This window comes from Haliaeetus leucocephalus, unplaced genomic scaffold (assembly GCF_000737465.1).
Source record: "Haliaeetus leucocephalus isolate CR32 unplaced genomic scaffold, Haliaeetus_leucocephalus-4.0 Scaffold140, whole genome shotgun sequence".
In the NCBI taxonomy this organism is placed as follows: domain Eukaryota; kingdom Metazoa; phylum Chordata; class Aves; order Accipitriformes; family Accipitridae; genus Haliaeetus; species Haliaeetus leucocephalus.
In genome coordinates this window covers 890,999-915,715 of record NW_010972576.1, presented here as the reverse complement: position 1 = coordinate 915,715, position 24,717 = coordinate 890,999, and the positions used below count along the sequence as shown (strand labels likewise).

General features: G+C 36.3%; 1 protein-coding gene across 1 annotated transcript in view; it reads left to right on the top strand.

Moving 5' to 3' along the window:
* Positions 1-24,717, top strand: part of TLL1 (tolloid-like 1) — a 139,612-nt gene that overhangs the window by 45,657 nt on the left and 69,238 nt on the right. The window contains exons 2-5 of the mRNA XM_010586065.1: positions 13,959-14,069; positions 18,136-18,216; positions 20,545-20,697; positions 22,778-22,895. Of these exons, the coding sequence (XP_010584367.1) occupies positions 13,959-14,069; positions 18,136-18,216; positions 20,545-20,697; positions 22,778-22,895 (463 nt within the window). The remainder of the gene's footprint in view (positions 1-13,958; positions 14,070-18,135; positions 18,217-20,544; positions 20,698-22,777; positions 22,896-24,717) is intronic.

Below are 24,717 nucleotides of genomic sequence, written 5' to 3'. Positions count from 1 at the left end.
TTTGAGGCCACCACTGTGTTGCTGTCAAAAGACACACCCCTCATAGCCAGCAGACCATGCTAGCCCAGGGTGAGCTGGCTAGAAACATCACGTTTGGCTCACGTCCTTTGTTCCAGCTGCTGAATTGTATTCAAAGACATCTAAAAATACTCTGGGACTAATTTAGGCAGTAACATCGTTATTAATTGGAACCTGAAGATATTAAAAACTATTAAATACTTAGTATCTGTCTTCCCTGTATTCATGCAAACAACAGCTGTAATTAAGACTGTTGCAGTTGCAATGGGACTAGCAATGTCTGTGAGTGGGATGGCAAATGGACCATGGTACGCTCTTCCTGCTAACATATGGGCTGCTATTATAAAGCAGTTTAAGAAATCTGGTGGCAAGCAGTACATAAGGAGCTGCAGTGGCTTAATGAAAGCAGGAAAAGAAGAATAATAGACCTGGAGAAAAAATCAGGATCTGTTATTTGGATTGGCCCTTCAGTGTTTCTGTTTGACATACAAACTAAAATGCTTCATAAAATGAGGATCAGCATGAGACTCACTTTCTGGAAATGGGAAGCTTAACCAAGGTATAACTATTTGCTTTCTTTTAAGATTTGTGAAATTCTTGAACTTTTACATGGCTACCATTTTACACCACAAGTTTGTCTGTAATAAAATCTGTGGGACTCATAGGTGTTTTTCATTACTGGATTACTTTTTTCTTAATTTGCTTTTGGTACATTAGTCTGATAATCAGTTGCGAGCAAGTAGCAAACTTTCAGTCCTTATGTAAAATGCCACTGTAAATATGCACAATTTAACCTAATCAATTTTGTGGCAGCTTGGAGGTGGCAATAGTGGTTGCAGCCTCACAAGTTTGGCGTTAAAGACAGTCTTGCAAAGAAACTATAGGGACAGGAGAAAGTTGAAGCTGTGTATTTTTTTTATCGCCCTCTCCCCGACCTCCTCCGCTTAGGTTCTGTTGATGATACTTGAATTACCAACAGTGCCAAAACCTAGGAAGTGAGTAAGCTTGGAGTGCATGCAACATAATTCTCTTCAGAATGGGGCGGTGATTCTGCTGGCTTGCAGCAGAGTAGTCGCAAAAGGCTAATACTCTTTACTGTTTAAAAACAAGGATTTAGAAAAGCTTTCAGCAGCTATGCAGCACTAGTTTTCTATAGCAGAATAGCGTTTTTCAAGAGGGAACAGATGCAAAGCTGAGATGAGGTTTCATTGTCTCTACCAAGAGGCAAATATTAGAATGATTGTATAAATTCTGTCTCAAGTACTAGCATGGCTAAAATTGCTCAGAATATTAAGCTATGTAAGATTCAGAAGTATGGAGCATTAAATTCTAACTAATAACTTGAAACTAGGCATTAGATAATATCAGTGATTTTCCACTGTACATTTACTGTCGCCTCACTAACTCTGAGGATCTTTTTTCAGTTTCTGTTTTACTTGCTGTGTCCAAGAAATAATTAGCAGCTGTGCAGAGTCTCCATGGGGAAAACAAAAAAAACCCACCCCAATCCCTTAAATTACAAATGCTGGAAAAAAAAAAAAATCATCTGTATTCAGTAACAAGCAAGCAAATAGTTGTGACGAATAGGACTAATTTCTATTTTAAACCATGATGTGAATTGGATGATACAGAGTAAAACAATGGTTCAACTTTTTAGCTGTATTGACTAGAATTTGTACTCTGCTAAGAAAAAAATGTGATAGAAGACATCTATTGAATAAGTGGACATGAATCTAGAATTATGTTGGTCCAACACCCAGAACTTGCTCTATTAAGCACAGGATCACTGCCAAAAGAAGCAGCATGAAGAGCTGTTTAGTCCCTTTCCTTGTCTCTTCTGCAGAGCTAGGTCGCAGAATGATGTGCTAAAAACCGAGATGGAGTGATTTAAGTGAGGTTTGTGACAAAAATGCCTGAAACAGGAAGCTGCAGCTGATAATGGAAATCACTTCTGAAGCCTAAATAAGGGTTTATTTATATATAGTTTAATAATTCTCAATGTTTGAATTTAAGACAGTGCAAATGGAGCAACATTTATTTCATGTGGTATGATGAGAACCTTGATCCTGAATGCCAGATAATCCCTCAAATATGCACTTTCCTTTCTGTGCCATTTGGCTTTCTGCATAAATCTTTGATTGCATTTAATGATTATTCAGGGATTTTCTGTTTTAGAGGTACTACTTTAGCCTACTTGGGATTTTATGTCTGTGAGAAAATGAAATACATTTTTTTCATTTCCCAAGGATAAGGAAAAGGTATAGAAGGAGAGGATTTCCACATAGATCAGTGCTGCTACACTGTAACATTAATATGATGTGTTTATTATATTCTAGTGCCAAGTTTTAAAGAAAGTGTTACTGTATAAATATGTGGCCTCTTATTGTCATAGCACAACAAAATTACTAAGGGAGTTATCTCATTTATTACTGAGTTCCTTACCCACTTCTACTCCATAGTAACAACCTGTAGCACTAGAAGACATTATCCTTGTGAAATTTCTTGAAGACCGGTATTTCCAAAGTGAGACATCTTAGCTAAACAGTAATTCCCAAACTTTTTTGGTAAATTAGCCTTCCTCTGGGTTGTCCTCCAAATCCCCAGACAGCTACTGCTGCTTCCCCCTGAAGGCTGCTGGCAGTGCCTCTGCTCTGCTGGCTCCAGCCATCCTTGGGCTGAGCTCGGTCTCGCCAGTCCTTGCACCAGGACTCTGCCAGGGGCACCGTTCATATCCGACCTGCCTGAGCGTCTTCAGAAGCAGCAAACCCCCAGGAAAACATGCTTGCAAAGGCTCAAGACCTGGGAAACACTCATCTAAAATACTCCTTCTCCTGTAACATATAGAAATCTGTTCCTTCAGCTTATCAGAAACAATAATTTTTGACCCTGTAACTTTGTCACAGAAAGGCTAGGATGTTAAATTGAAGTTACGACCAAAACAGGTTTGTCCCACTCCCTCAGTAGTCTATTCAGGTGAATTTTGAGTGTTTTATTATTTTTGTTCTCCATCCTTGGAAAGGATATTATTCTCTGAAATCCTTACTGCTCAATAATATCTCCATTTCACTGAATGGGTTGGAACTTAACCTTTTAATGTTTCTTTCTTTTTTTTTTTTTTTTCCCAGGACTGGAAAGTGGAAAAGCATATAAAGGATTTTGTCTTTATCCTCTGAAATACAAACATTCAGGCAAAGTCTGAAATTATCTTGGTCTTTCCAGCTCTTCCACCTCACTAAAAGTTTTCTTTCTCCCCCCAGAAAACCCAAACCAAAAAACCCCCAAAATCATTGTAGGTGGCTAAAATGAAATACTCTAGCTGTTTGCCTTCTGTATGGCAATGGTCTTCCTAGTAGCCACATTCCTTCGCCTCCTTTTCTCTACTTTGTAGCTCTCTCCCATTGTGCTTCATTTGATTTATCCAACCTCTGCTTGAACCTGTGTACCTTTTCTTAATGACGGGAGAGAAAGCATGGAACGGATTTGTAGTCCTGATGGTCTTTGCTCAAGAATGTGTATCTCTCAGCTTCCACTTGATGTTAGTTTGCTCCCCTTTCTGTATGACAGTCATGTGGTGAATGTTTCCATGCTTGTTGACTGGTCAGGGTGCAGATGCCTAACTCCAAACTCCTGGAAAGGTTTTAGTTTGCAGCTACCTAGCCTATAAAGTGCCTTTGTCCTCACTGGGTCACATGTTTTTTTGCTTAAGTGATCTTTACTAGTAACATTGGAACTCCACTTGCTCTTCCCAAGTTGCACTAATATGCATTGGGCTGAAGACCACAAGAGCTGCAAAAGTCTAGGAAACAAAATGAACTTTATCTCCAGTGTCTGATGGTTTGTTTGATAATTATGCTGCAGTTTCCTATCTTCAGACAGTGCTGTTACCTTCCTTCTCTTCTGAGGCTTCAAGATTGAAGCATCAAAGTCATCAAACTAGAAATTGATCTGTGTTTTGAACAGAGTACTATGCAATAACACGTCCCCTGTCCCCAGATGCATTTGTGCGGGTGAATCTATACATGTAAACTTCTAGCTCCTTTTTTACCTTCTGGTTAGAAGGAAAATAATATTTCAGAACTCCCAAGTAAAACAAGAAAATTATTTTTCCTTTAATAACCATGCTGAACTGATTGAATTCAGTTTCTGGGACAAGAAACTAGTACTGTGCTCAAGTGATGCACAGTTGTTTCATGACAATGAAAGTATTACTTTAATTTAAAAATACCTCAGTCTGCTCTGAGCAAAAAAAGTGTTGTTAGTCATGTAGAAAAAGTTATGAAAGGTATGGTACTTCACTTATAAAATGTAATTTATTTTGTGGACCTAGAGAAACTATTTTGACCTGAAGTTTAGACAGTATGAGGAAAACAAAAAAAGCTGTAAAAGATCAGCTGAGTTATACAAAATTCTGCACAATGTAGATACAGTTGACTAATATGGGTGTAATGGCAAAGACTAAAATAGTTTGTTTAATCCTTTGACTTGTGCCATGCCTTATCAGTTAGCTTGGTAACTTGATTTGGTGGTGCTATTCTGTTTTCTTGGTGTTCAAATGAAAACGTCTAAGGCTTGCATCTTTGGGGAGGCCTTGTAGCAGCTGCTGTGTCTGTCTCAGCTCTAACAGCTGTTTCATGTAGGTGGCATGCTCAGACCGACAACTTTCTTTCCAACAAGGGGTTTTCTCCATTCTTCTATATGCAGCTTATTTTTCAAGTTATCCATCTTCCCATTCTTTAAGGAATAGCATTAATTCAGTTCTGTTCCAAATTTCTATTCTTAATTTTAAAACAATAAGTTTTGTTCTTTCTAGTTTTATACATTTATGTATTTTCTATATTTTTAAAAAGATTTCACTTTTAAAAAGATGTGATAATTTTACCTCATAGACTCTGTTCTTTCTACTGTAAGAAAGCTTAGCCATGTAATTAACTTTGTAGATCTTGACCCTAAGGCTATTCACAGGATAATGGAGTTTCAAAGTAAAATGAAGATGAATATTATAGCATCATAGTGGTCATACAGGCCTAACTGGGGTAATTATGACTGTTGTGATATTATAGACCTGAATTTCCCCCCCGGTGTATTTTTCTGGCCTCCTTAATGAAGCTAGCTATAGCAGAAGTAGTCAGCATTTGCAGGTGACTGGGGACAGCAAAAAACCCCCACGACCTGTCAGCCCTCTGTTCCTATGCCAGAAACCACACTGTGTTATCACTAAATGAAAGGTCAGCAAATACTGGGGCAGTGGCTTCTGCTAGGGGTGACATGCACCATTTCCAGGAAAAGTGAGAAATATTTCCCTCACTGTCTCTGTTATCCTGGTGGCAGAAGGGTTACAGACCTAGGAAATGATGGTACTCTTGCATGTAGTTTCATATAAAGCAGGTCAGCATTTGTTGTGGTCAGAAAAATTAGCTGTGATTGCCCTATATTTTTGGCAATCATTGATCTTTCTGAGAGCCACTGGTTTCTTGGTGTGGCTTTCCTTTCAAAGTGATTGATAACTGCTCTTAAGAAAGGCTTGTGTTTCAATTTTATTTTTTCCACTTTTGACTCTTTTTGCAGTCTAAAAACTAGAAATAGTAGAAAATAATAATAATAATAAGTTAATAGCAGGATGGGTAAATGGATCTCTTTCAGAGCATTTCTCCATAGGTTTGTTTTGCCAATATCTGGCCTGAGGCAGTGATCAGTGATGAAGAAAGTTCTTTGAGTAGCCGCTTGCTTTGCCAAGACACCTTTACTGTTTGCTTAGCAGTGCCCTCTGCATTCAGTTCAGCAGTTAACCCATTACATGGGGAATAGATTTTACCAGTTACAAAGTGTGTTGTGTTGATGATGATCTTTCATTAAAAAAAAAACAAAACCAAAAAACCTCCCCAAACAACCAAACCCAAAAGTTACTGAAAGTCAGGAAGCTTGCCAGGTTGAACAGTTTAACCAAGAACCAAACCTTTCACAGAGGAGCTGTTGCGTTGTTGAAGAGCCTGTCCTCAAAATACCATTCAGTAAGTTCAGGAGCAAAGCTTGTCCTTTTACCTAAGATTGCAACTTCTGTCAAAATAGTCTTGGCTTTCGTGAAGATTTTTTTTTTTTTTTGTACTAATAGTAAAGGAGTATGAAAGCTGTCCCTCAAAAAAGGAAACAGAAAAAAATGGAATTGAAAAAGTCACTACTTTCAAATTAAGAACAAAGTAAAAGATGTAGTTAGTTCAGAGGAAACGGACATCTGTAAACCAATATTTATGCTGTATCATGGAGAAACATCTCTTGCAAATTAGTATCCCCTTTCACAAAGATCAAGCTCTACAAATGCCTCTTTCGGTAAGTGAAGATTTTACCATGATAAAGGGTGTCACAAATACTCCATTTTCCTTGAGAGTATTGCTTTCTATTGGAGAGGTTTTCTGCTTTGAAAAACTTGGAACATGCCCCAGTGCTGCATGCCACTTAACCCATAGCCCATCTGTGCTATGATCTGATTGCCATGTGCCTGGGAGGAATGTCTGGAACCAGCTGGCTCTATAGGATGGGGGATGCCTCCCCGGCAATTATTTTTCTTCTCCCGCCTTTGGCTCTACAGCTGGTTTTTGTGTCCACAGTCAGGTCATACCTGGTAGTTTTTCTGTCCTAGTTGGGTCAGTTTGGTAATAACTTCCTGCAGAGTTTGGAGAACAGGGTGAAGGAGCTGCAGTGAAATGTTACATACCACAGATGGGGCTCCACAAGTGCAACTCGGCCCCAGCAGGGATGTTGCCGTGCCAGCACCTTACCTGTAAATGTGAACACATGGTGAAAGGAAGGAAGGAAGGAAGCTAAAAGCATTGTGCGTGGGCAACATAGGGGAAGTTTCTAAGAGTGGGTGACATGATACAGTGGTGAGTTGTAGGTAATGATGTCAAGAGGGAGACTGTGTCATTGAAAATTTGAGTAAATTGCATCAAAATTTGTGCTTCTAAGGCTACATTGCTGCCATACATAAGGTAGATGATTTCAGGATAACTTCATGTATGCCTATGTGAGCTGTTGTCAAGAGATGCCACGTTCAAAAGACTGGAGAATTGTATTTCTACCTGGTATAGAGTCTGGAGGTGTTTAAAGTATTCTGCCATCATTATTTCCTTTTCTGATAGAAGTGGAAATGGTACATTCCTTAGGGAAAATGGTGGCTTTCTCGTGAGGAGTTTGAAGCAGGAGTCTTGAGAAACAGAATTTGTATGAGTGTTGATGGGCTTGCTATTTTACATAATTTACTTTTACAGTAAGTAGGAACATGGAAGGAGCCAGTCAAAGGTGTTATATCCCTTTTCAGGTGTGTCTGTGACCTTTTGGAAGTAAATCAAGAGGTTTCACTAAGACTTGCTCATAGTCACACACAGATTTGAAAAGGCTGCATAGTGAAATTAATGAAGTAGCTAATTTCTTGGTTTGGTGTGTCTGTGAAAGTAGGCTGCTTTGGTCTTCTATGTAATGTTGTTAAAGTTTTGTTTAACTTTTTTTTGCTGTCATATTTTTCTTCAATAAAAAGCCAAACTGATTTGGATAATTATCAAACACTTGATTAAATTAACTTCAATTTCAATTCATGAATTTCTTTTGAAAGTTCTGAGCTCTGGTAAACAGAAATTTAGCACATGGTTATGGCTGAAGGTAGCACTCATGACAAACAGTAATAGAAAGAGTTCAGGGTATGGCATGCAGTCTTATGCTTGTGGTTGCACATAAGATCTTTTGCTGTTTATTTGCCCTGTCTTGTTCTCATTTTAATGATTTCTAAGAAAAGTGTATTGCACATGAAAATCTTGGAAAGATTGAACTGATTTGAAGAGAGTAGGAATACAAAATCAGGTTAATTATAGCACTGTAAGTTGTCTCCCTTGTAATGAAGTGAAATTGTTTGTACTTATTTAGCTCTAAATTTTCCTTTTTCTATTCAGAGTTAGAGGCAGTTATGTAAGCTGTGAATGGATTGTATGGAACAAAATGACTCACCAAGACAGACTATAATGCACATAGCTGTGTTGTTACAGGGAAGTACTCAATGACTCAGCTATAGAAGAGGCTGCTAATTGAAACCGCTGCACATGTGGGTTTAGATGAATATCTACCTTGAACCTGGGCCAACACACTTTTTGGCATCTCTTGCTGCATGAATTACTGGTCAGACTTTGAAAAGTGCTGGGTGTCCCACCTCCCATTGAAGGACGTTAAAGGAGCTCTTCAGATTTCAATTTTACCTTGCACTAAACTTAAATATTTTTATTGTCCGTTCTTGGCAGCTTCTGTGAAGGGGGTGAAGCATAAACTTCCTGTGCTTTCCACTCCCAGTAGCATACCAAAATCCGAGGCTTTGCTTTTAAAATGTCTTCTAATATTGCCTTAATCCTTTCATTGGCATCTTCTCAGTACAGGAGTAATCTCCCTGTCACAATTCTGCATCTGGTCACAGAGCAAGAGAATACCTGTGTGGCTGATCACAATTTCCATCTCGGTTTGAGAAAGTCTAAGAAAGAATTTCACGTATTTTATTTTCACAAGTTTTCCAAATGTGGGAAAGTTGTATCTGAGTTGAACGTTTTTCTAGTCTGCACAGTCATCAGAACAAATCACGTCATGAAGATGGTTTCTGGATCACAGTGGTCTCTGACGATGTCAGTCTCTTAGAGCTGTCCTTGGTAGCTGGGTGCTCATTTATCCCAAGGTAGAGCTGGTTTTCTTCTGGTACACCGCTGCGCTGTAGGGGCAAACACTAGCAATCTTTACTTATGTGCATTTTATACTTTGTTACTAATATCAGTATGAATACTATCAGGAATATATTTTATTAAAAAATGGCTGTTTATGATTTGAGTTTTAAAAATTAATAATTGTAGGACAAATTGTGAAGAAAGTTTGAGGTAGATAATTTTGTTATTGCAATTATAAGGAATATACTCCTGTATATATTTTTCAGACTTACATGCTAATTGATATTTCAAATCCCAGAATGAGCCATCCTACCACATATCGCAGCCCCATAGATTTAACCACATGATTTCTTTCTTGTTCCATGGACTTCTGACCATCTTCTATAGAGTCATGAAAGCCTTTTTTGTCCTGGGTATGCTAATTGATTCATACCATATGTGGTACATCCATATACTTAAAATAGTTTTCATCTCTTTTTTTAAAAATTATTTATTATTATTTCCTATCCTTAGTAGCTTATTTTATATCTTTAGAATACTGGATATTTGATGCGGTGATGGTCTTGTTGGAAGAGAGTAGATTAGCGAAGAAAGCTTTACAAATGAAACTTAATTATTTATGATAAAATAATAGTCCCTGTTACAAGTAGTAGAATGTAACTGTAGTTCCTGTGCTTGATCTGTATTTTATAGATAATTTTATTTTTCCTTTCCAATCACATTACTTGTGTGTTAATATTAAGGTGTGTTTCTCTGGATGCGAGATATCTTTTCCAACCTACTTATTTTTCTGTTTGTTTTCATGTTTGTGAGCCGATTGTTTACATTTAGGAAATTTAGCTGCTTTACATGGCAGTGTTTTGTCTTTTAATAAAATAAGACCTTTTTGAAGGTGATGTTTGACTGAGGGCTCTGAGTTGTGTGAAAGCAAAACTGCATCTGCTGGCGAAGAGTATTTTCTGTTTTAACAGCTCCATGTAAATCCTTTTTCACTGTTACAGAAAAACATACTTTTACTGTGTAATCAGTTTGTGTCCATCTTTCTGAAATTGATGCATGTATTGCCTCTGTTGAATTTGTGTAAATGTATAATGTAGTGGCCATATAAAACATACCCTCCCCCCCAATAAAAATGAAGTTGCATGAAATTTGGTATAACAGGATATATATCTCTTTATCAAGTATTGAACAGAAAGATCCATTTTCTTTTTTATTAAGAACCTATATCTAATAAAAGATATTTGAAATACCTTCCCCCTGTAATAAAAGATGCCTCAGGTTTTCAACAGATTTTTCCGAAGTTTATGGTCAATCTTGCATTTTCAAGTTAAATGAAAAAGCTGCCTGTAAACATCGAGTTTTCCTGATCACCAAATAGATAAGATAAGAGATAATATGAAGCAACCTGAAATAAGTAGAAGTACATTAAAGTTCTGTTTGGATCATTTTGAAAGTTCTTCCATCCTTTTTTTTTTTTTTTTTTTTTTTTTTTTTTTTTTTGCATCCTAAGTGAATTGGTTATCAGATTCTTGTTAATTTTCTGGATGAAACTTATTAATTAAATATTTGTGAAAAATGAGGGAGGTGCAGAGCTGAACACATCAATTCTGTCAGAAGTTCCTTAGAGGGAGCTAATAAAGCTCTTAATCCTAACATGCTCTTAGCAAAGTCTTTAACATCATGCCTTGCATACCCAAACAATCTTCTGCTTGCTTTCTGTAAGGTTAAGACTGGTGTGTGACATGGTGAAGTATACAGAGTGACTTCTTCAGATAGTTTCAGGCCATAAAAATTTTAAGGCAGGAGATAAAAATACGGTCTTCTCTAGTCACAAAGTAGTTTGACACTTACACAGGCATTCAAAAAAAAAAAAAAGGTTACTTTTAACAGTTGTGGGTGATACCTGGTTTTATTATTTTGACAATTCAAGTGGAGTTGTGCTTCAGTCTTTGAAGGGCAGAATTTATATTCAGTTCAGGTCTTTCATTGGAAAAAAAGGTGTATTTTTTAAAAAGCAGTTATCAGCTCCCTTGTCTCAGTTGCTGATGGTTTGGACTATATTGAAATTAAATAGCATCAGTTAACTGTTGTTTCTTTTGCTAGGTATATATCTTCTCAGTTGCACTGAAATTAATTCAGAAAATCCCACGTTTATTTCAGTAAAAGTAAAATGGCAATTGTTAAATTGTTGCTGAAGTAAAATGAGTTAATTCTATCAAGGTTTCTGCCTTTCATCATGTTTGTCTGTTATGTGTTTATTGTCTTCTGCAAAACAGAACTGCCTTGCATCAAAAAACCAGTGGCCTGAAGAAGGCTCCAAACTTTCCATTATATGTTTAGACAAACAATCATATATATTTCTTTCTTCATTCATAACTCGTGTTTAGTTAATACATTAGAGAACCTAGCTCCTATTGGTCACACGGATTACTTCTTTAGTTATGTCAAACTTGCATCAGCACTTACTGTTACATTACCATGGTTTTATTATTGTTAAACTTAACCTTGTGCTTGGTTGCTAATCAAAAACTAGCTAGCAGTCCAGATATTTAACAAAAATAATGTAACTTTGTTTTCCTTTCTAACCCAACAGACAAAGTTACTATACCTTGCCTGAACACTGAGGTATATATTATATATGTGCACACAAATTCAATGCATTTATGTCAGACAAATTCACAGGGTTTAGTCTTTGCTATTTGTATTTTCATGGCAAAATGAATGTTACCACAGTGAAGTGATAAAGATGCATCATCAAGACTAGGGAGGATATTTTCCATGATTTTTTTTTTCTACTTTTTTTCTGAAGTTTTATTTGCCTTGGGTTTTCATATTTATACATCAGTATTACACACTGAAACCAAAGTGATTTCTGCTAATGCATTTCCATCAGTGAGTTATTTGTTGTGTCATCTATTGTAAATTCAGAACCTTCCTTTTGTTAACACTCAATATTACCAGGAAAGAAAAATGGGCTTGCCATTAAGCTTTAGCACTTCCTTGAGTGCTAAAGTGGTGTGGGCAACCTGTGTGATCTCTGCTGTGGCACATCATGTCTTTGTAGACTTAAATGTTGGCAGTTGCTTCCTCTTCCCATTTTATTAAAGTTTGCAGTCTTTCATTGTGCTTATACAGTGGCCCCTGTTATGAATGACATCCAAGAGAAATGTCTAGAAGGTGTTTATAATAGTAATAATAAATAATATTTAACTCAAGTCAGATGGTCACTACTGACTTTCTCCCCTTGCTGTTCAAAACCCTGACAATTTGAGATCTCTTTCATAGAAACTTAAGGGAAAAAACCCACCTAGAGCTGCCCCTAGCTCTGTCTCTTGACCTGGTGGTAAAAACCATCACTGGTGAGAGCAGGCTAGCCAGAGGAAAGATATCCCCAGTGTGCCCAATGTGAAAATGAGGAAATAGTGACCCATGGAAAGAGAGTGTTCAGAAATGTGTTAGAAGTGACTGAACAGTTTCAGAAATGGTCTCAAATACTTGTGGTTTCTAAGAAACATTATCTTTTTGTGTAAAAATAATATACATGGAAATATCCATATTTAGGGAAGACAGAAGATATTGGTTATGGTTTTAACTGAAAAGTTTGATTTTCATTTTGGAACTCTGTGTAGGTGATCTGTTTTTTTTTTTTTTTGAGGTGTTTTACAAGGCAGACCAAAGGCATTTGCAATGTGTTTTCTCCTAGTTGCCTTGCATTCAAGAAAAATAATGGAGATAGGAAGAAGTAATGCAATATCTGGGAGTTCTTTAGAAATACATATCTTTTTGCCTAAGTGAAGACTTTTCTTGATATGGATTTGATGAAGTACTAATGAATGTGAGCATCAATAAATAAGAAAAAGGTGACTTTTGCAGCAACAAGAAACTACTGAGAATATTATCTGAGGAATGGTCTCTACAACAGATATAAAGAACAAACAGAGAAAAAGAATACTAGCTAACAATAATGTTTAGGATCAGTTTGAATGGAAGTAGACTAGAGAGAACGATTTGGTAACAGCTGGACTTTGGACAAGGTTTTAGTTGTATGGAAGAGAAGAAAGCAATTTGCTGTGGAACTGTATAACGACCAACCAAGCAGAGTTAGTGATGTCTTCCTGGATGGGGGAAAGAAGGGAAAGAGTTGAAGATGACACCAAGATTGAACCCAGGGGTTTTGTGACTCTGAGGGGACAAATATTAGAGCTATTGACAGAGACAGTGAAGAGATATAAAAGGAAGAATTTGGAAAAAGATAATAAACAACCACTTCAGCTGATGTTAATTGGTGTATGCTCTGTTGACTTCATTCACAGCAGTTGAGGATATGGCCTGTTGAGTTCAGCTTTAATGATAAGTTTGAGCTGGCAGGGAGATCTCAGGATAAATTCTCAGCAAAAATAGGCAGAGAGGAAAGACTGAGGTTATAGATCCCAAATTCTTGCAAGTGGGCCTATATCTTGGTTCATTAAGTTGTGATGGCAGCTTAGGGAAGATGAATTAGCTATGCAAAAGTTGAACAGAAAACAACTGAGAGAACCTGAAAGAGAACAGGAAAAGAGAGAAGAAACCCACCAAAAAGGCCAAAGAAAGGTTAAAAAAAAGAGGGAATGTGGGTGGGGGGGGGGGGGAGGGCAGTATTTGAAAGAATCCTAATAGTGATATTAACTATAAAAGAAAAGCATACAAGTAAAACAAGAGGAAAATGAAAAAGAAAGGGTTTTTTTCCTCTCAGTTTTACAGAAAACAGATAAACATATTAATTCTCTGAGGCAAAAAATTTAATATAGAAAGTGATTGGAACATAATAAAAAACACTTCAGATAAATCTCATTTTCAGGAAGATGTTAGGGAATGTAATAATTTCTCAGTACTGTACGTTTTTGATTTCATAGTTCAAATGTTAACATGTTTCAGTGCCTTTTATGCTTGGTTGTATTTACTTAGAGAAAACAACACATGCTGAAAATTTGTTAATAGACTGACATTACATTTAAATGATTGCACTTAGATAATGTGTGAAGAAACTAAAAAGACTGTAAAAGTTTAGGAGAATACTGAAATTATTTGTCTTTTGCTAGGTAGTTTTCTTTCTTTGTATAAAAATATAGATCAGTAAGAAAATATATGTGATATAAATATATATATATTTGTCATATATTTTCCCAAGGGTTGTAACATGGCATTATAGTCTTCAGGTTAGTTTTAATGTTTAAATAAATTCTTTAATTAAATTGAGCTCTTTTTTATTTAAAGCTGTCTTTTGGGGAGATATTGCCTTAGATGATGAAGACTTAAAAATCTTTCAAATTGACAGGACGATTGACCTTACGCAGCACTCCAACGAAAGACTTGGCCATAACACAGGTATGATATTTCAAGCTTGTTTTAACTTATTTTTCCTGTTATTTACTTCTGCATAGAAGGCAATCTCTCTTTTAAATGTAGAAAGTCAGTATAATGTTTTGGGTAATATTAGTTTACAATTTAAAATGTTATTAAACAATGAGTATAAATTTGTTTTAGGGAAAGAAAAGCTAAAATTTTAATTTTATTCTGGCATTTCTGATTAAAAATATCTTCTTGAACTGAAGAGCAGAAGCTGGTAGGAACCGTAAGTCCACTCTGCAGGCGGTCATGTGGGAAAGGAAATTGTACAAAGCTTTGCTTTCGTCACTAAAATTTCCCAATAGCAGAGACCAAATGCTCTATGGAGAACATACATGGAAACCTAGAGGCGAGACTGCGGGTCTTGGATTACAACCCCTCATTTTGCTTTTTCAGTTCCATCCAAATCAGTACTGAGATCTAGAAGCAACACAAGAATGTGTCCTCCTTGCTAGAATTTGCCTTGTCTAAAACCCAACAATTTATCTGACATTTTAATAGATGTTTATTTGCTATTGTTAACGTACAGTGCATTAGTGCCAGAAGCTGCAATCTGATTAACACAGGCAGTTGGATATTCAGACAGATAGATGAAGAGATATTATTTTTGTGTAAATATGTATGTGTGTGTGTGAGAGAGAGAAAACGTAATCATGTCTAAACGGATGTCTGTCTAATGTCTGAAAACATCTATGCTTTCAGGCTCCAATTTGTAATTCGTAACTGAGAATTTGTAAACTTTCAGGTTATGGTAAAAAAAGCCACGTTACTTAGGAAAAGTGTGGAAAAAGTGCTATTAGAAAATGTATAAACGAGTAATTGAGGTTTATTTTCTAATAAGCATGTTCCATATGTTCCTGAACTGAGCTATTAACTTGATGATTCCTGATATGTAGAAATAAGGATCACTTTGAGGAATGATCAGAAAGGAATTTTTCAGACCAAAGAAGCAATTCTCAATTTAACCTTTCAATACTGATCTATTTAAAATATTTTTACTCTTCCTAATTAGATGTTGTGATTAGACTATTTTTAGAACAACTTGAAAATTTGTTTTATCTCCTTTTAAAGCCACTTGTTTTTTTCAAGGCAGGAACACCTTTGATCATTTCTAGATCAAGACTGGATTTTAAAATGTTAATAGAGTCAGCAGTTTCCCTGCCCCCCGTTCCCCCAAACAAATAGTTTTAATTGGCTTTGAAGGTATTTCAGGCGCTAGTTTTGCTGACAAAATGTAGAGAGCAAGGTCGGTCATTTCCCCTTAAAGTGGATGCAGTCAAGTGATTTCTTTGGCCTGCTGACTTTCCTTTTTCTTCTTGCTTTTCTGTTTTTTTTTCTTTAACTGCACAGTTATTTTTTGTCAATTGCCACAGAAAGAATATACATTTCTAAGCTGTTTTAAAATAATATTTGATATTCTATTATTTAATTTTCTCTCCTCATCTGTCTTGAGATTTGTGCATTATCTTTTCCTGTGGACAGTCTCCCATTCAGGATATTGAGTCATCCTACTGAGGATTACTAATGCATTTGGATCAAATTTTTCTACCTTTATTGCACAAGAGGAATCAATGCAACTGCAATGGTCAGTGGGACTGGACTTCAGAGAACTAATTCTGCTGAAGTTAATGATTTTGTAATGGCTCTCGGTGAACCCTCAACATTCTTGATTTTTCTAAAAACAGTTGGAGAACTCAATTTTACAATTTACAAATGTATTTTGATGCATAAACTAGGAGTTGAGCCTGGTTTTGCAAACTGCACAGCCTAGTGTGCTTTTTTTCTCTTTAATTTCCAAAAGAGTAAATTGCCAACAACTAACTAGTTGATATTAGGTAGCAACTGGAAAAGGAACGTAAAACGTCTGTAAAACAGAAAAGAAATTAATATTTTACCTTAGGTACAGACACAATAAAAATTACAGGCTTGATTTCTGAGCACTTTCCATTGTTGACCTTCACAAACTAAAGGTGACATCAGGCAGAAGGGTTAGATACTTGGGTGTGAACCATCAAGAGGGAATTGCAGAGTCACTTTTTTCATTGCAACTACTAATTAAAAACCCTGAGGCTCACAGGCTCTGATTCACATTATGTGACTACTCCTGTGGGTGAGGATTATCTGCCTGGATTTACAAGGTCAGATACTTAATCTGTGAGCTTCTCAGAGCATGGCTGTGTCGTTTTATTTAACATTTTGTCCAAGCAATACACATAATCATTGTAAACAGAAAAAACAGTAGAGCTGATAAAATTGTTAAGTATATATTATTATGAGTCCAAACTGCCAAATATATCCTCCTTTTCCTGCCTGAAGTATGAGAAGATGCAGCAAATATGATTTTTTTTTTTTATTTAAACTTTTTTAGGCTGTGGCTTGGCAAGGCTATATTTTATTCATATAAGCCAGATTAGTTATGTGAGATACTTTTTCTTCTTTAGTATTTCACTAAATGGAATACAGAGGCTGTGTTAACACAGAAATGATAGTTTAAACTTTTTTCCTAGAAATAATTACAGTATAATAGTTTCTTTAAGTAAATAATGGATTCTTTGTTTTGGGTGGGTTTTTTTTTTCTGTTATGTCTGTGACAGTTGATGCTTTTAAGGATTTTTTAGTATTTGTTTGGAATCTTCAGTTATATGCCTTTTTTTATAAGATGAATGTTAACATGAGAGACAATTACATTAATGATGATCAATACAAGGAATGGAATTGTTATATTCTCTGTAGTGTATATTATAGTTACCGTGCAATGTGTTGGAAAGGAATGTGTTGAACTATTACCTCATCTATCTAAAATGTTTTAAAAAATTTGGAAAATTTTTCTCAAGGGAGCCAGCAGCTATGTGACAGTGCAATCCAAATAATTAGGCACATTGTTATTCACTGAGCAGCCACACAAACTCACTTGCCTTATATGGAATTTTCTCATCTGTAATATGATTTTAAGTTGCTCTTTAATAAATATATTTTCCACGTATATATTGAAAGTTTTTATGGGAAGTTGGGAAGGGTCTTTTGAGAGGCGGTTGGAGGTTTCAATGGTCCTTTTGTTTCTATCCTTTTACTTTTGCAGTTGTAAAAGTAGTTTGAAATCTCTCTTGTCCTATAACAAATACTGAATTTTAAAATACAACCTACTCCAAACTTCTGAAAAATCACAAAACTTTCTGAACAATTCTGAATGATTTATTGACTAGTACAGTATTGTCAGTGTTCTTTCTTCTGGTTTACTGGTGTTTGCAAAGGCACTTGCAGCCACAAAAGAATTATACGTGAAGGGAGTATGTGGCAGATACGTCAAATGTACACAGTAAACCCAGAAGTGTGTTGCCTTTCTGTAAATGGCATGGTAAATGTTAAAATCAGCTACTTAATAGCTTAGTTTTTCTTGCTCATTGATTGCTGAATTGACATAGACATATATATATATGCCTGTGAGGTCTTACTGCAATATACACCAGCATGTGATGTTTCAAAGCCTTTAGAGTGCATTGACATCTATTTGCATGCCAACAAAGAAACCCAAATCTTTCATGGTAAAATCAGCCAAATTAAGTTTGTATCAGTTTTGTTGGTTTTTTTTCTGATGGAACTTTGGGTATTGCTTTCCCTCTTTCCCCTCCCTTAAAATGAGAAGATTATGGCATGCATTCAGGAAATTTCTGTGAGAGTAAGGCTTTTAGCTGTCAATCAACATGGCTCTGAGGATGTCAAGGTCACCAGGAAGAAAAAAAGCTCCAAATAATAATTAGATGATGTAATTGTCATGACTTGTCTGAATAACAAAGACATGTTGGCTTACATTCTGGAATGCATATTAGAAAATTTTTCAGCTAAAAATGTGTTTTTCATTGTCAAGAATACTTGAAGAATTTGTATGCAAGTCATTGAAGAATGTTAAACTTCCTTTAAGATGCATTGCAGTATTTACAGGGTATTTTCTAATCTCTTCAGGCTATATAGTTACTGTAGGTGTAAGATTCCATGTTTTTAACTTTTTAAAATTCCTTTTTTTTTTTTTTTCCTTTTCTTTTTAAAGGTGGCTTTGGAGAGCATGGAATGTCAAAAAAACGAGGTGCCCTCTATCAGCTTATAGACAGGATAAGAAGATTTGGCTCTGGTATTTTCACTGTTTAAATTAGCAGGTTGCGTGATGTGATAAAGTATCATGAACATTAATGGTGCTAGTACTTTAACACTTTAAAGCATTTCTGTATTACTATTGGCATAAACAAACTATAAAATATATAGTACAAGAATAGTAATGAAGAGATTGGCTCTTTGTTGCATTTTCTTAGAAGTCTATTTCCAGCATCAAATCTGGAAGGTAAAATATGTAGTTTTAAATCTCGTATTGAAAATTCTTTAGCTTTTTTGTGTTCACAGTTATCAGTTCAACTGAGATCAATACAATGCCTTTTCAGTACAAGTAGGCTATGCTGCATAGCTGCTAATTTTATTGGTTTTGGTTTTTGTTTTTTTTTTGTTTTTTTTGGTTTTTTTTTCCCCCTGGATCCAGTTGGGGCATTCTGATTCATACCCTGCGTGAAGCATTTATGGTGTGTTACACTGAACAAACATATTTTTATACTGATCATACTCTTGTCAGTATGAATGTAGTTGAATTCAGCAGGCTATATAAGTGGAATCCCCATTAATACTGGCTGAGTTTACTCACCATATATGATGCAAGGAGACATCGCTTTAATGTCATGAAACCTCAGCCTCAAAAAGGAAAATATGTGAAACTACATTGTAATCACACCACGTCGTTATGTCTAAATGCATTGCTGCATGTCTTGTAAGATTAACCAGAGTACAGTAACTGCCTTTGCAGATGTGCTCTGGTATATAACCTTCATTCTTTACAAGAGAATTACAATTTTAGCATTGCATAAATGCTTGTCACCTTTTGCATGCAATTTGGCATAAATTTCTTGCTTCTAGTTCAAAAGAAAGTTGATAAAAAGAATTTCGAATGGTAAATCATCTATAGTAACATGTGATGAGGTTCGGTAATGACTGCATCTTAAGTGTAGCAATAGTTTTTCTCTGAAGTTTCTACCTGTGTTGTAGACTGTTGTGCAATTCTTATTTACACACTTACTAATTACAAGGATAAATTATTTGCTTTACCTGAGTGCTTTTTTTAAACTCTGAAATTTTCTATCTCATTCCTGATATAAATTTGTCACGTGTTAGTTACAAAGGCAGGCTTTTCTTCCTGCGTATCAAGAGCTTTCTCCCCGCCTTGTGCTGTTGCTTCGTCCCTTTCTTCCTTCTGCTGTTCTCCTAGCCCTGGGGCTATGCCAAGATACCCTACCATGATCCTGCTGGGGAATCCTCCCTGATTCTGGCATAGCCATTAACACTTAGGTGGAACTGGTATCCCAGGGGATACTCACAGAGGGAAGGTGTGCTCTTCAACGAGGCGTAAGACTTCAAACCCACTGAGTAGGATTTGTTGACTGCCTTTCAAGTGATCCGTTTAATCAGCTGTCCTGATGTGCTTACTAACTTATAAATTGCTTCAGAAGAAGCACCTGTTGTGGTGTGCAAGTCCTTATCTAACTATCCTTATCCTCTTTCCTTGTCACAGTAAGTTTCAGCTGATTTGGGAAAAGATTTGCCTGAAATAGGGTGGATGGTGGTAATATCTCTGAAAATAGTAGACATTTTTTGGTCTTGTAAAAAAATTCCAGCCATGAGTAATACTTATCCATAGGGTTCCAAAAGCTCGTTTGTGAAAAATGTATATTTGGATCCTGAAGTGTTGTAGGGTTACTATCAAAATGAAAGTCACATTTTCATCAAAAAATGTGTCTACTGGTAATAGCTACAGGTGATGGAGATCGGAGGGACAAATGACCCTCTCTCACTTTTTCCATGTGTATACAACTTTGCAAATAATTTATCTATTTTTTCCTTGTAATTCCTGATAATAAAAGGTGATTTAATACTTTAAGGACTTCTTTCTATCCAGTGCTTTAAGGATGGTCATGCACTTGCTTTTTCCAGCTCTTGCAATAAAAATGAAAGGGACACTGAATGCCTTGATTACTTTGGGCCTGTCCAAAGTCTTTCCTTCTTTGTTGGAAAACCCCTTATTTATTTAAAAAAAACCAACAAACCAAAACCCCCACAAGGAGTATGATTTTTTTAGAAAAAATTATTATTATTAAATGAGAAAATTTAGATGAAATTATGCAATGTGCCTTCAAGTTGATAAATATATGTGCAAATTGTTACTGTAGATAGGTTTGAAAAATGAAGATTTAGACTCCACTTCAAGCACTTCTCAGAAAACTAAGTAATGATAGACTGTTGCATAATAGCAATGTCCTACTTTTAAAGGGCATAAAGAAATAATCTGACTTTGACCTGCTGGAAAATAATTGTTCTCTTTTTGTGTGTGTGATCTCATGCAGTGTTTTAATTATCATTACAGGCTTTGAGCAAAATAATACATCTAAAGGAAGAACTACTGTAAAATTCTCAGGGAGAAATGAGAAAAACCGCTTTCCCAGAGCTGCTACATCACGAACAGAAAGAATATGGCCAGGGGGTGTCATTCCATATGTAATAGGTGGAAATTTCACTGGTAAGCTTTGTGCTTTGGATGGGGAGAAGGGATATGAATTTTTTTTAGTTGCCGCCCTTTTTTTTTTTTTTTTTTAAACTAAAGTCATACTATGGAAGTTAATAGAAGGGTTTCTGTTGGATCAGGCCTGAAGTACATCTGTTCTGAAAATATTAGTCATACTTCAAAAAACTGTTCCCAAAGGCAAGCTACATAATAAAAATGTATAACTATGTTTTAGAAAGGGAAGGCTTTTTTTATTTGCCTAATATTTCTTGTTGCATGTTTGTTTTCAAGAGCCTAAGTAACAGAATGTCATGAAATCTTTTTTTTTTAAAAAATGCAGGGTATTTAGTACAAGAATATAACTAATTTAACTGGTGTGACATGTATTCTGCTAAACTGATTTCACTCAACAAACTGACTCAAATGTGCTTTGTAGTTCCTCAGTTTGGTTTTCAGATGGATACACTGAAATGTGTTTCAGACATTATATATGACAAGAAGAAAGTCTGACTTCAAAATATATAGAACTCTTAAGAGAAAACTAGAAAAAGTTTAAAACATTTGTTATCCCTGAAACATGTAAATGGATCAATATCAATGTAGATGTAAGGTAATTTAAAACAAAAAAGGGAGGGAGAAAAGCAAAGATGGATGGGAAAAGATATGTAATAACATCTTATTTATTGTGCACAATAATACAGAGAACCAAAAGAACCAAAAGAAACATGCAAATGTTCACATATTGTATGAATATGTATATAGAGAAACCAGAGTCGTTCCTTTCAAACTGACAGCTACAGTCAAACTTTTAGTTTGGGTATTTACATAGTACTATACCAAATGTGACCTTTCCTTTAGGATTACCATCTTCTGAAATAATGGTAGGAAACTAAATGAAAGCATATCATGTTAAACATTTTACCTTTTTAATAATGAAAGATAAATTCTAAAGCTTGGAAAACATTGCTTAAAGATAGAAGAAAAGGGCAAGATGGGATGAAATAACCTTTAATTTTTTGGATCTGACATGATTTGAACTTGCTGTTTGTATGAACTTTGAGGTTTTGTTGTCTTTAAAAAAGTTTGTTTGTTTGTTTTGGTTTTGTTTTTAAATTATCCTATGCTGTAACATGCATCTTTGCAAACGTCTGCAAGGTGGATGCATTTCGGCTAGCGAATTCATGCCAAATAGTACCATTCTTTGTGGATTTCCAGCTCAGAAACAATACAGCTATATTTTTAGTTGCTGCCTCTAAGTTAGTAAGCCTTGTTTTTTGTCAGGCCATGAAATTACATTGCTATACTATCTGAAGTACTGTATACTAGCTGGCTTTGTGTTCTGTGGTGAGAGCTGGCCTGGCTGTTTCTGCATCTAGAGTATAGTTTTGATTGTTTCTGAATGTGTTTCTCATTTTTAAACAAATATCTAGATATGCTTAGTATTGTGCCAAATTAAGAATTTCCCCCTTTTGGTGGAACATTTGATTTCTGAAAGATTTTGATGCAAAATGGAGACAGGTCCCTGTTGAAGACAGCATTATTAAAATCAAATGCCTTAACTGGTATGCCTGTCTACATGGCTTAGGTTAAATTGGTCTCCAGATTTGAAGGCTGTAGGATTTTTTTTTTCCCTTTCTTTTTTGCTTCTGGCTAGATAGCTAGGATCCAGAGTTCCTGAATTTTCTTTCTTTTTTAATTTTTTTTTCTTTTTCTTTCTCTTTTTTTCCCCAATGTGGTCCACTTCATAATTTCATCTGGGAAATTGCTTGGCAAATATTACATTAATGCAGGTACATAGGCAACACTACATTTTTTTCTGTTGTCTTCCTCTGGTGTAACATGTGTTTTTTATTGCAGGTTTTATGTTTTCTAGAGTGTGTCAGGCAGTATTGGTCCCCTTGCAGGCAGATACTGATGAGCTGATGGTCTGAGTATCCCTTTAATTGGAATCTGGCAGTACATGGGACTGCCAGGACACAGGACTTCATGGGCCAGTGACTCCTTCCAGGCCTATATTCCTAGTATTAAAATCTGATTTTAAGGAGCAAGACGCAGTTAGGAAAGTCTTTTATTTCATCTCATTCAATTCCTCCAGGCACCCAGCGCGCCATGTTCAAACAGGCTATGCGACACTGGGAAAAGTACACATGCGTGACATTTATAGAACGAAGCGATGAAGAAAGTTATATTGTATTTACATACAGACCGTGTGGGTAAGTGAGGATGTATGGTAACAGATACTTGTGCTTTCAATGTTTGGCCATGTTTGTCAGCTTTGCAGTTATAAGTAAGTATATACTTCACAGGAAAATGAATAGACGGTTACTGCATTTAAGTGATACATGTGTTCTGCTTGGCTTTAGGTTCACTGAAGGCAGTATGTATAGTAACTTTTTGAAGTTATGCCTCTTTTGACTATGTCTAGATAAAATGATCTTGCTATATATACATAGATATGAGGCACTTATATTTGGCTCTCTGTCATGCTTTTAATATTTATATGTATTGTTCTAAAGGTATTTCAGGCTTATCATTTGTTTATTCTTAGCTTTCTCCATGTCACATGTTGACTGCTGAATTATGTATGGACATCTATCCCATATTCCTTTTCCAGCTTAATTGTTGTTAATTGTAATTTTAACTCTTCTATTGTTAGAATGTCCTTGCCCAGATTTTTTAACCACCAGGTCACTGATGTGTAAAAGTAAACAAACCAGGTTTTATTACTCAATAGTGCAGCTTTCCATTAATTGCCATGTTCCATCTTCAGAGTATTTCTGCTCACAAGTGCTTCAGTGTCGTGATTTACCCCCAGCCAGCAACTAGAAGTCCCACACAGCCACTCGCTCAGTCCCCTTGTGTCAGAATGGGGGAGAGAATCGGAAGGGTAAAAGTGAGAAAACTCATGGGCTGAGATAAAGACAGTTTAATAGGTAAAGCAAAAGCTGCACACGCAAGCAAAGCAAAACAAGGAATTCATTCACCACTTCCCCTGGGCAGGCAGGTGTTCAGCCATCTCCAGGAAAGCAGGGCTCCATCACGCATAACCCTTACTTGGGGAGACAAACGCCATCACTCTGAACATCCCCCCCTTCCTCCTTCTTCCCAGCTTTATCTGCTGAGCATGACACCATGTGGTCTGGAATATCCCTTGGGTCAGTCGGGGTCAGCTGTCCCAGCTGTGTCCCCTCCCAACTTCTTGTGCCCCCCCAGCCTCCTCGCTGGTGGGGTGGGGGGAGAGGCAGAAAAGGCCTCGGCTCTGTGTGAGCACTGCTCAGTGGTAATGAAAACATCCCTGTATTATCAACACTGTTTTCAGCACAAATCCAAAACACAGCACTACACCAGCTGCTATGAAGAAAATTAACTCTACCCCAGCCCAAACCAGCACACTCAGTCAGCTATGTTTGTTATTTATTCCACCCAGAATTCTTAGTTTTATATAGTGGTCAGTGAACTTCCTGAGTGTACCATATTAATTTTCCAAGAACACTCACTACCTGTGGAAATACTGTACTTCTGATAGTCACCTTCTGTTCAGGTTGTACGCTCCATAGTGAACAGTTCTCTGTCTTGCTGACTTCCTGAACAATGAACACTTTGCATGCCTACTTTTGAATTTTTATGGGATAGGGTTATGAATAGAAGTTTTGGGACCTCCTTGCATTGTAGGAATGATCCTGAATGTACTTAATTATAGCCCATAAAATTACATGTAGACTTAACTGTTTAAATTACTCCTGACATTCTTCTTAAGGCATAGGACAACGTAATAAAAACCACTCCTAGGCTATTTTAAGAAAGGTGTCACCTTTGCCTTGGAAAGTCTCTGAGCCACACATCCTTGCAAATGGATAGCTTATTCTGTGGGAGCACCTGTGAGCTTGCTTGTCATGTTCTTGTGCTCCCGTAGGTCTGCTGTAGACCCCTGTTAGAAACAGTGCCAAATGAAATGGACTTTTTTTCTGACCCAGCATGGCTGCTATTTTAGTTAATGATGCAACCTGTAAGATAGGATTCAAGGACACTGACATA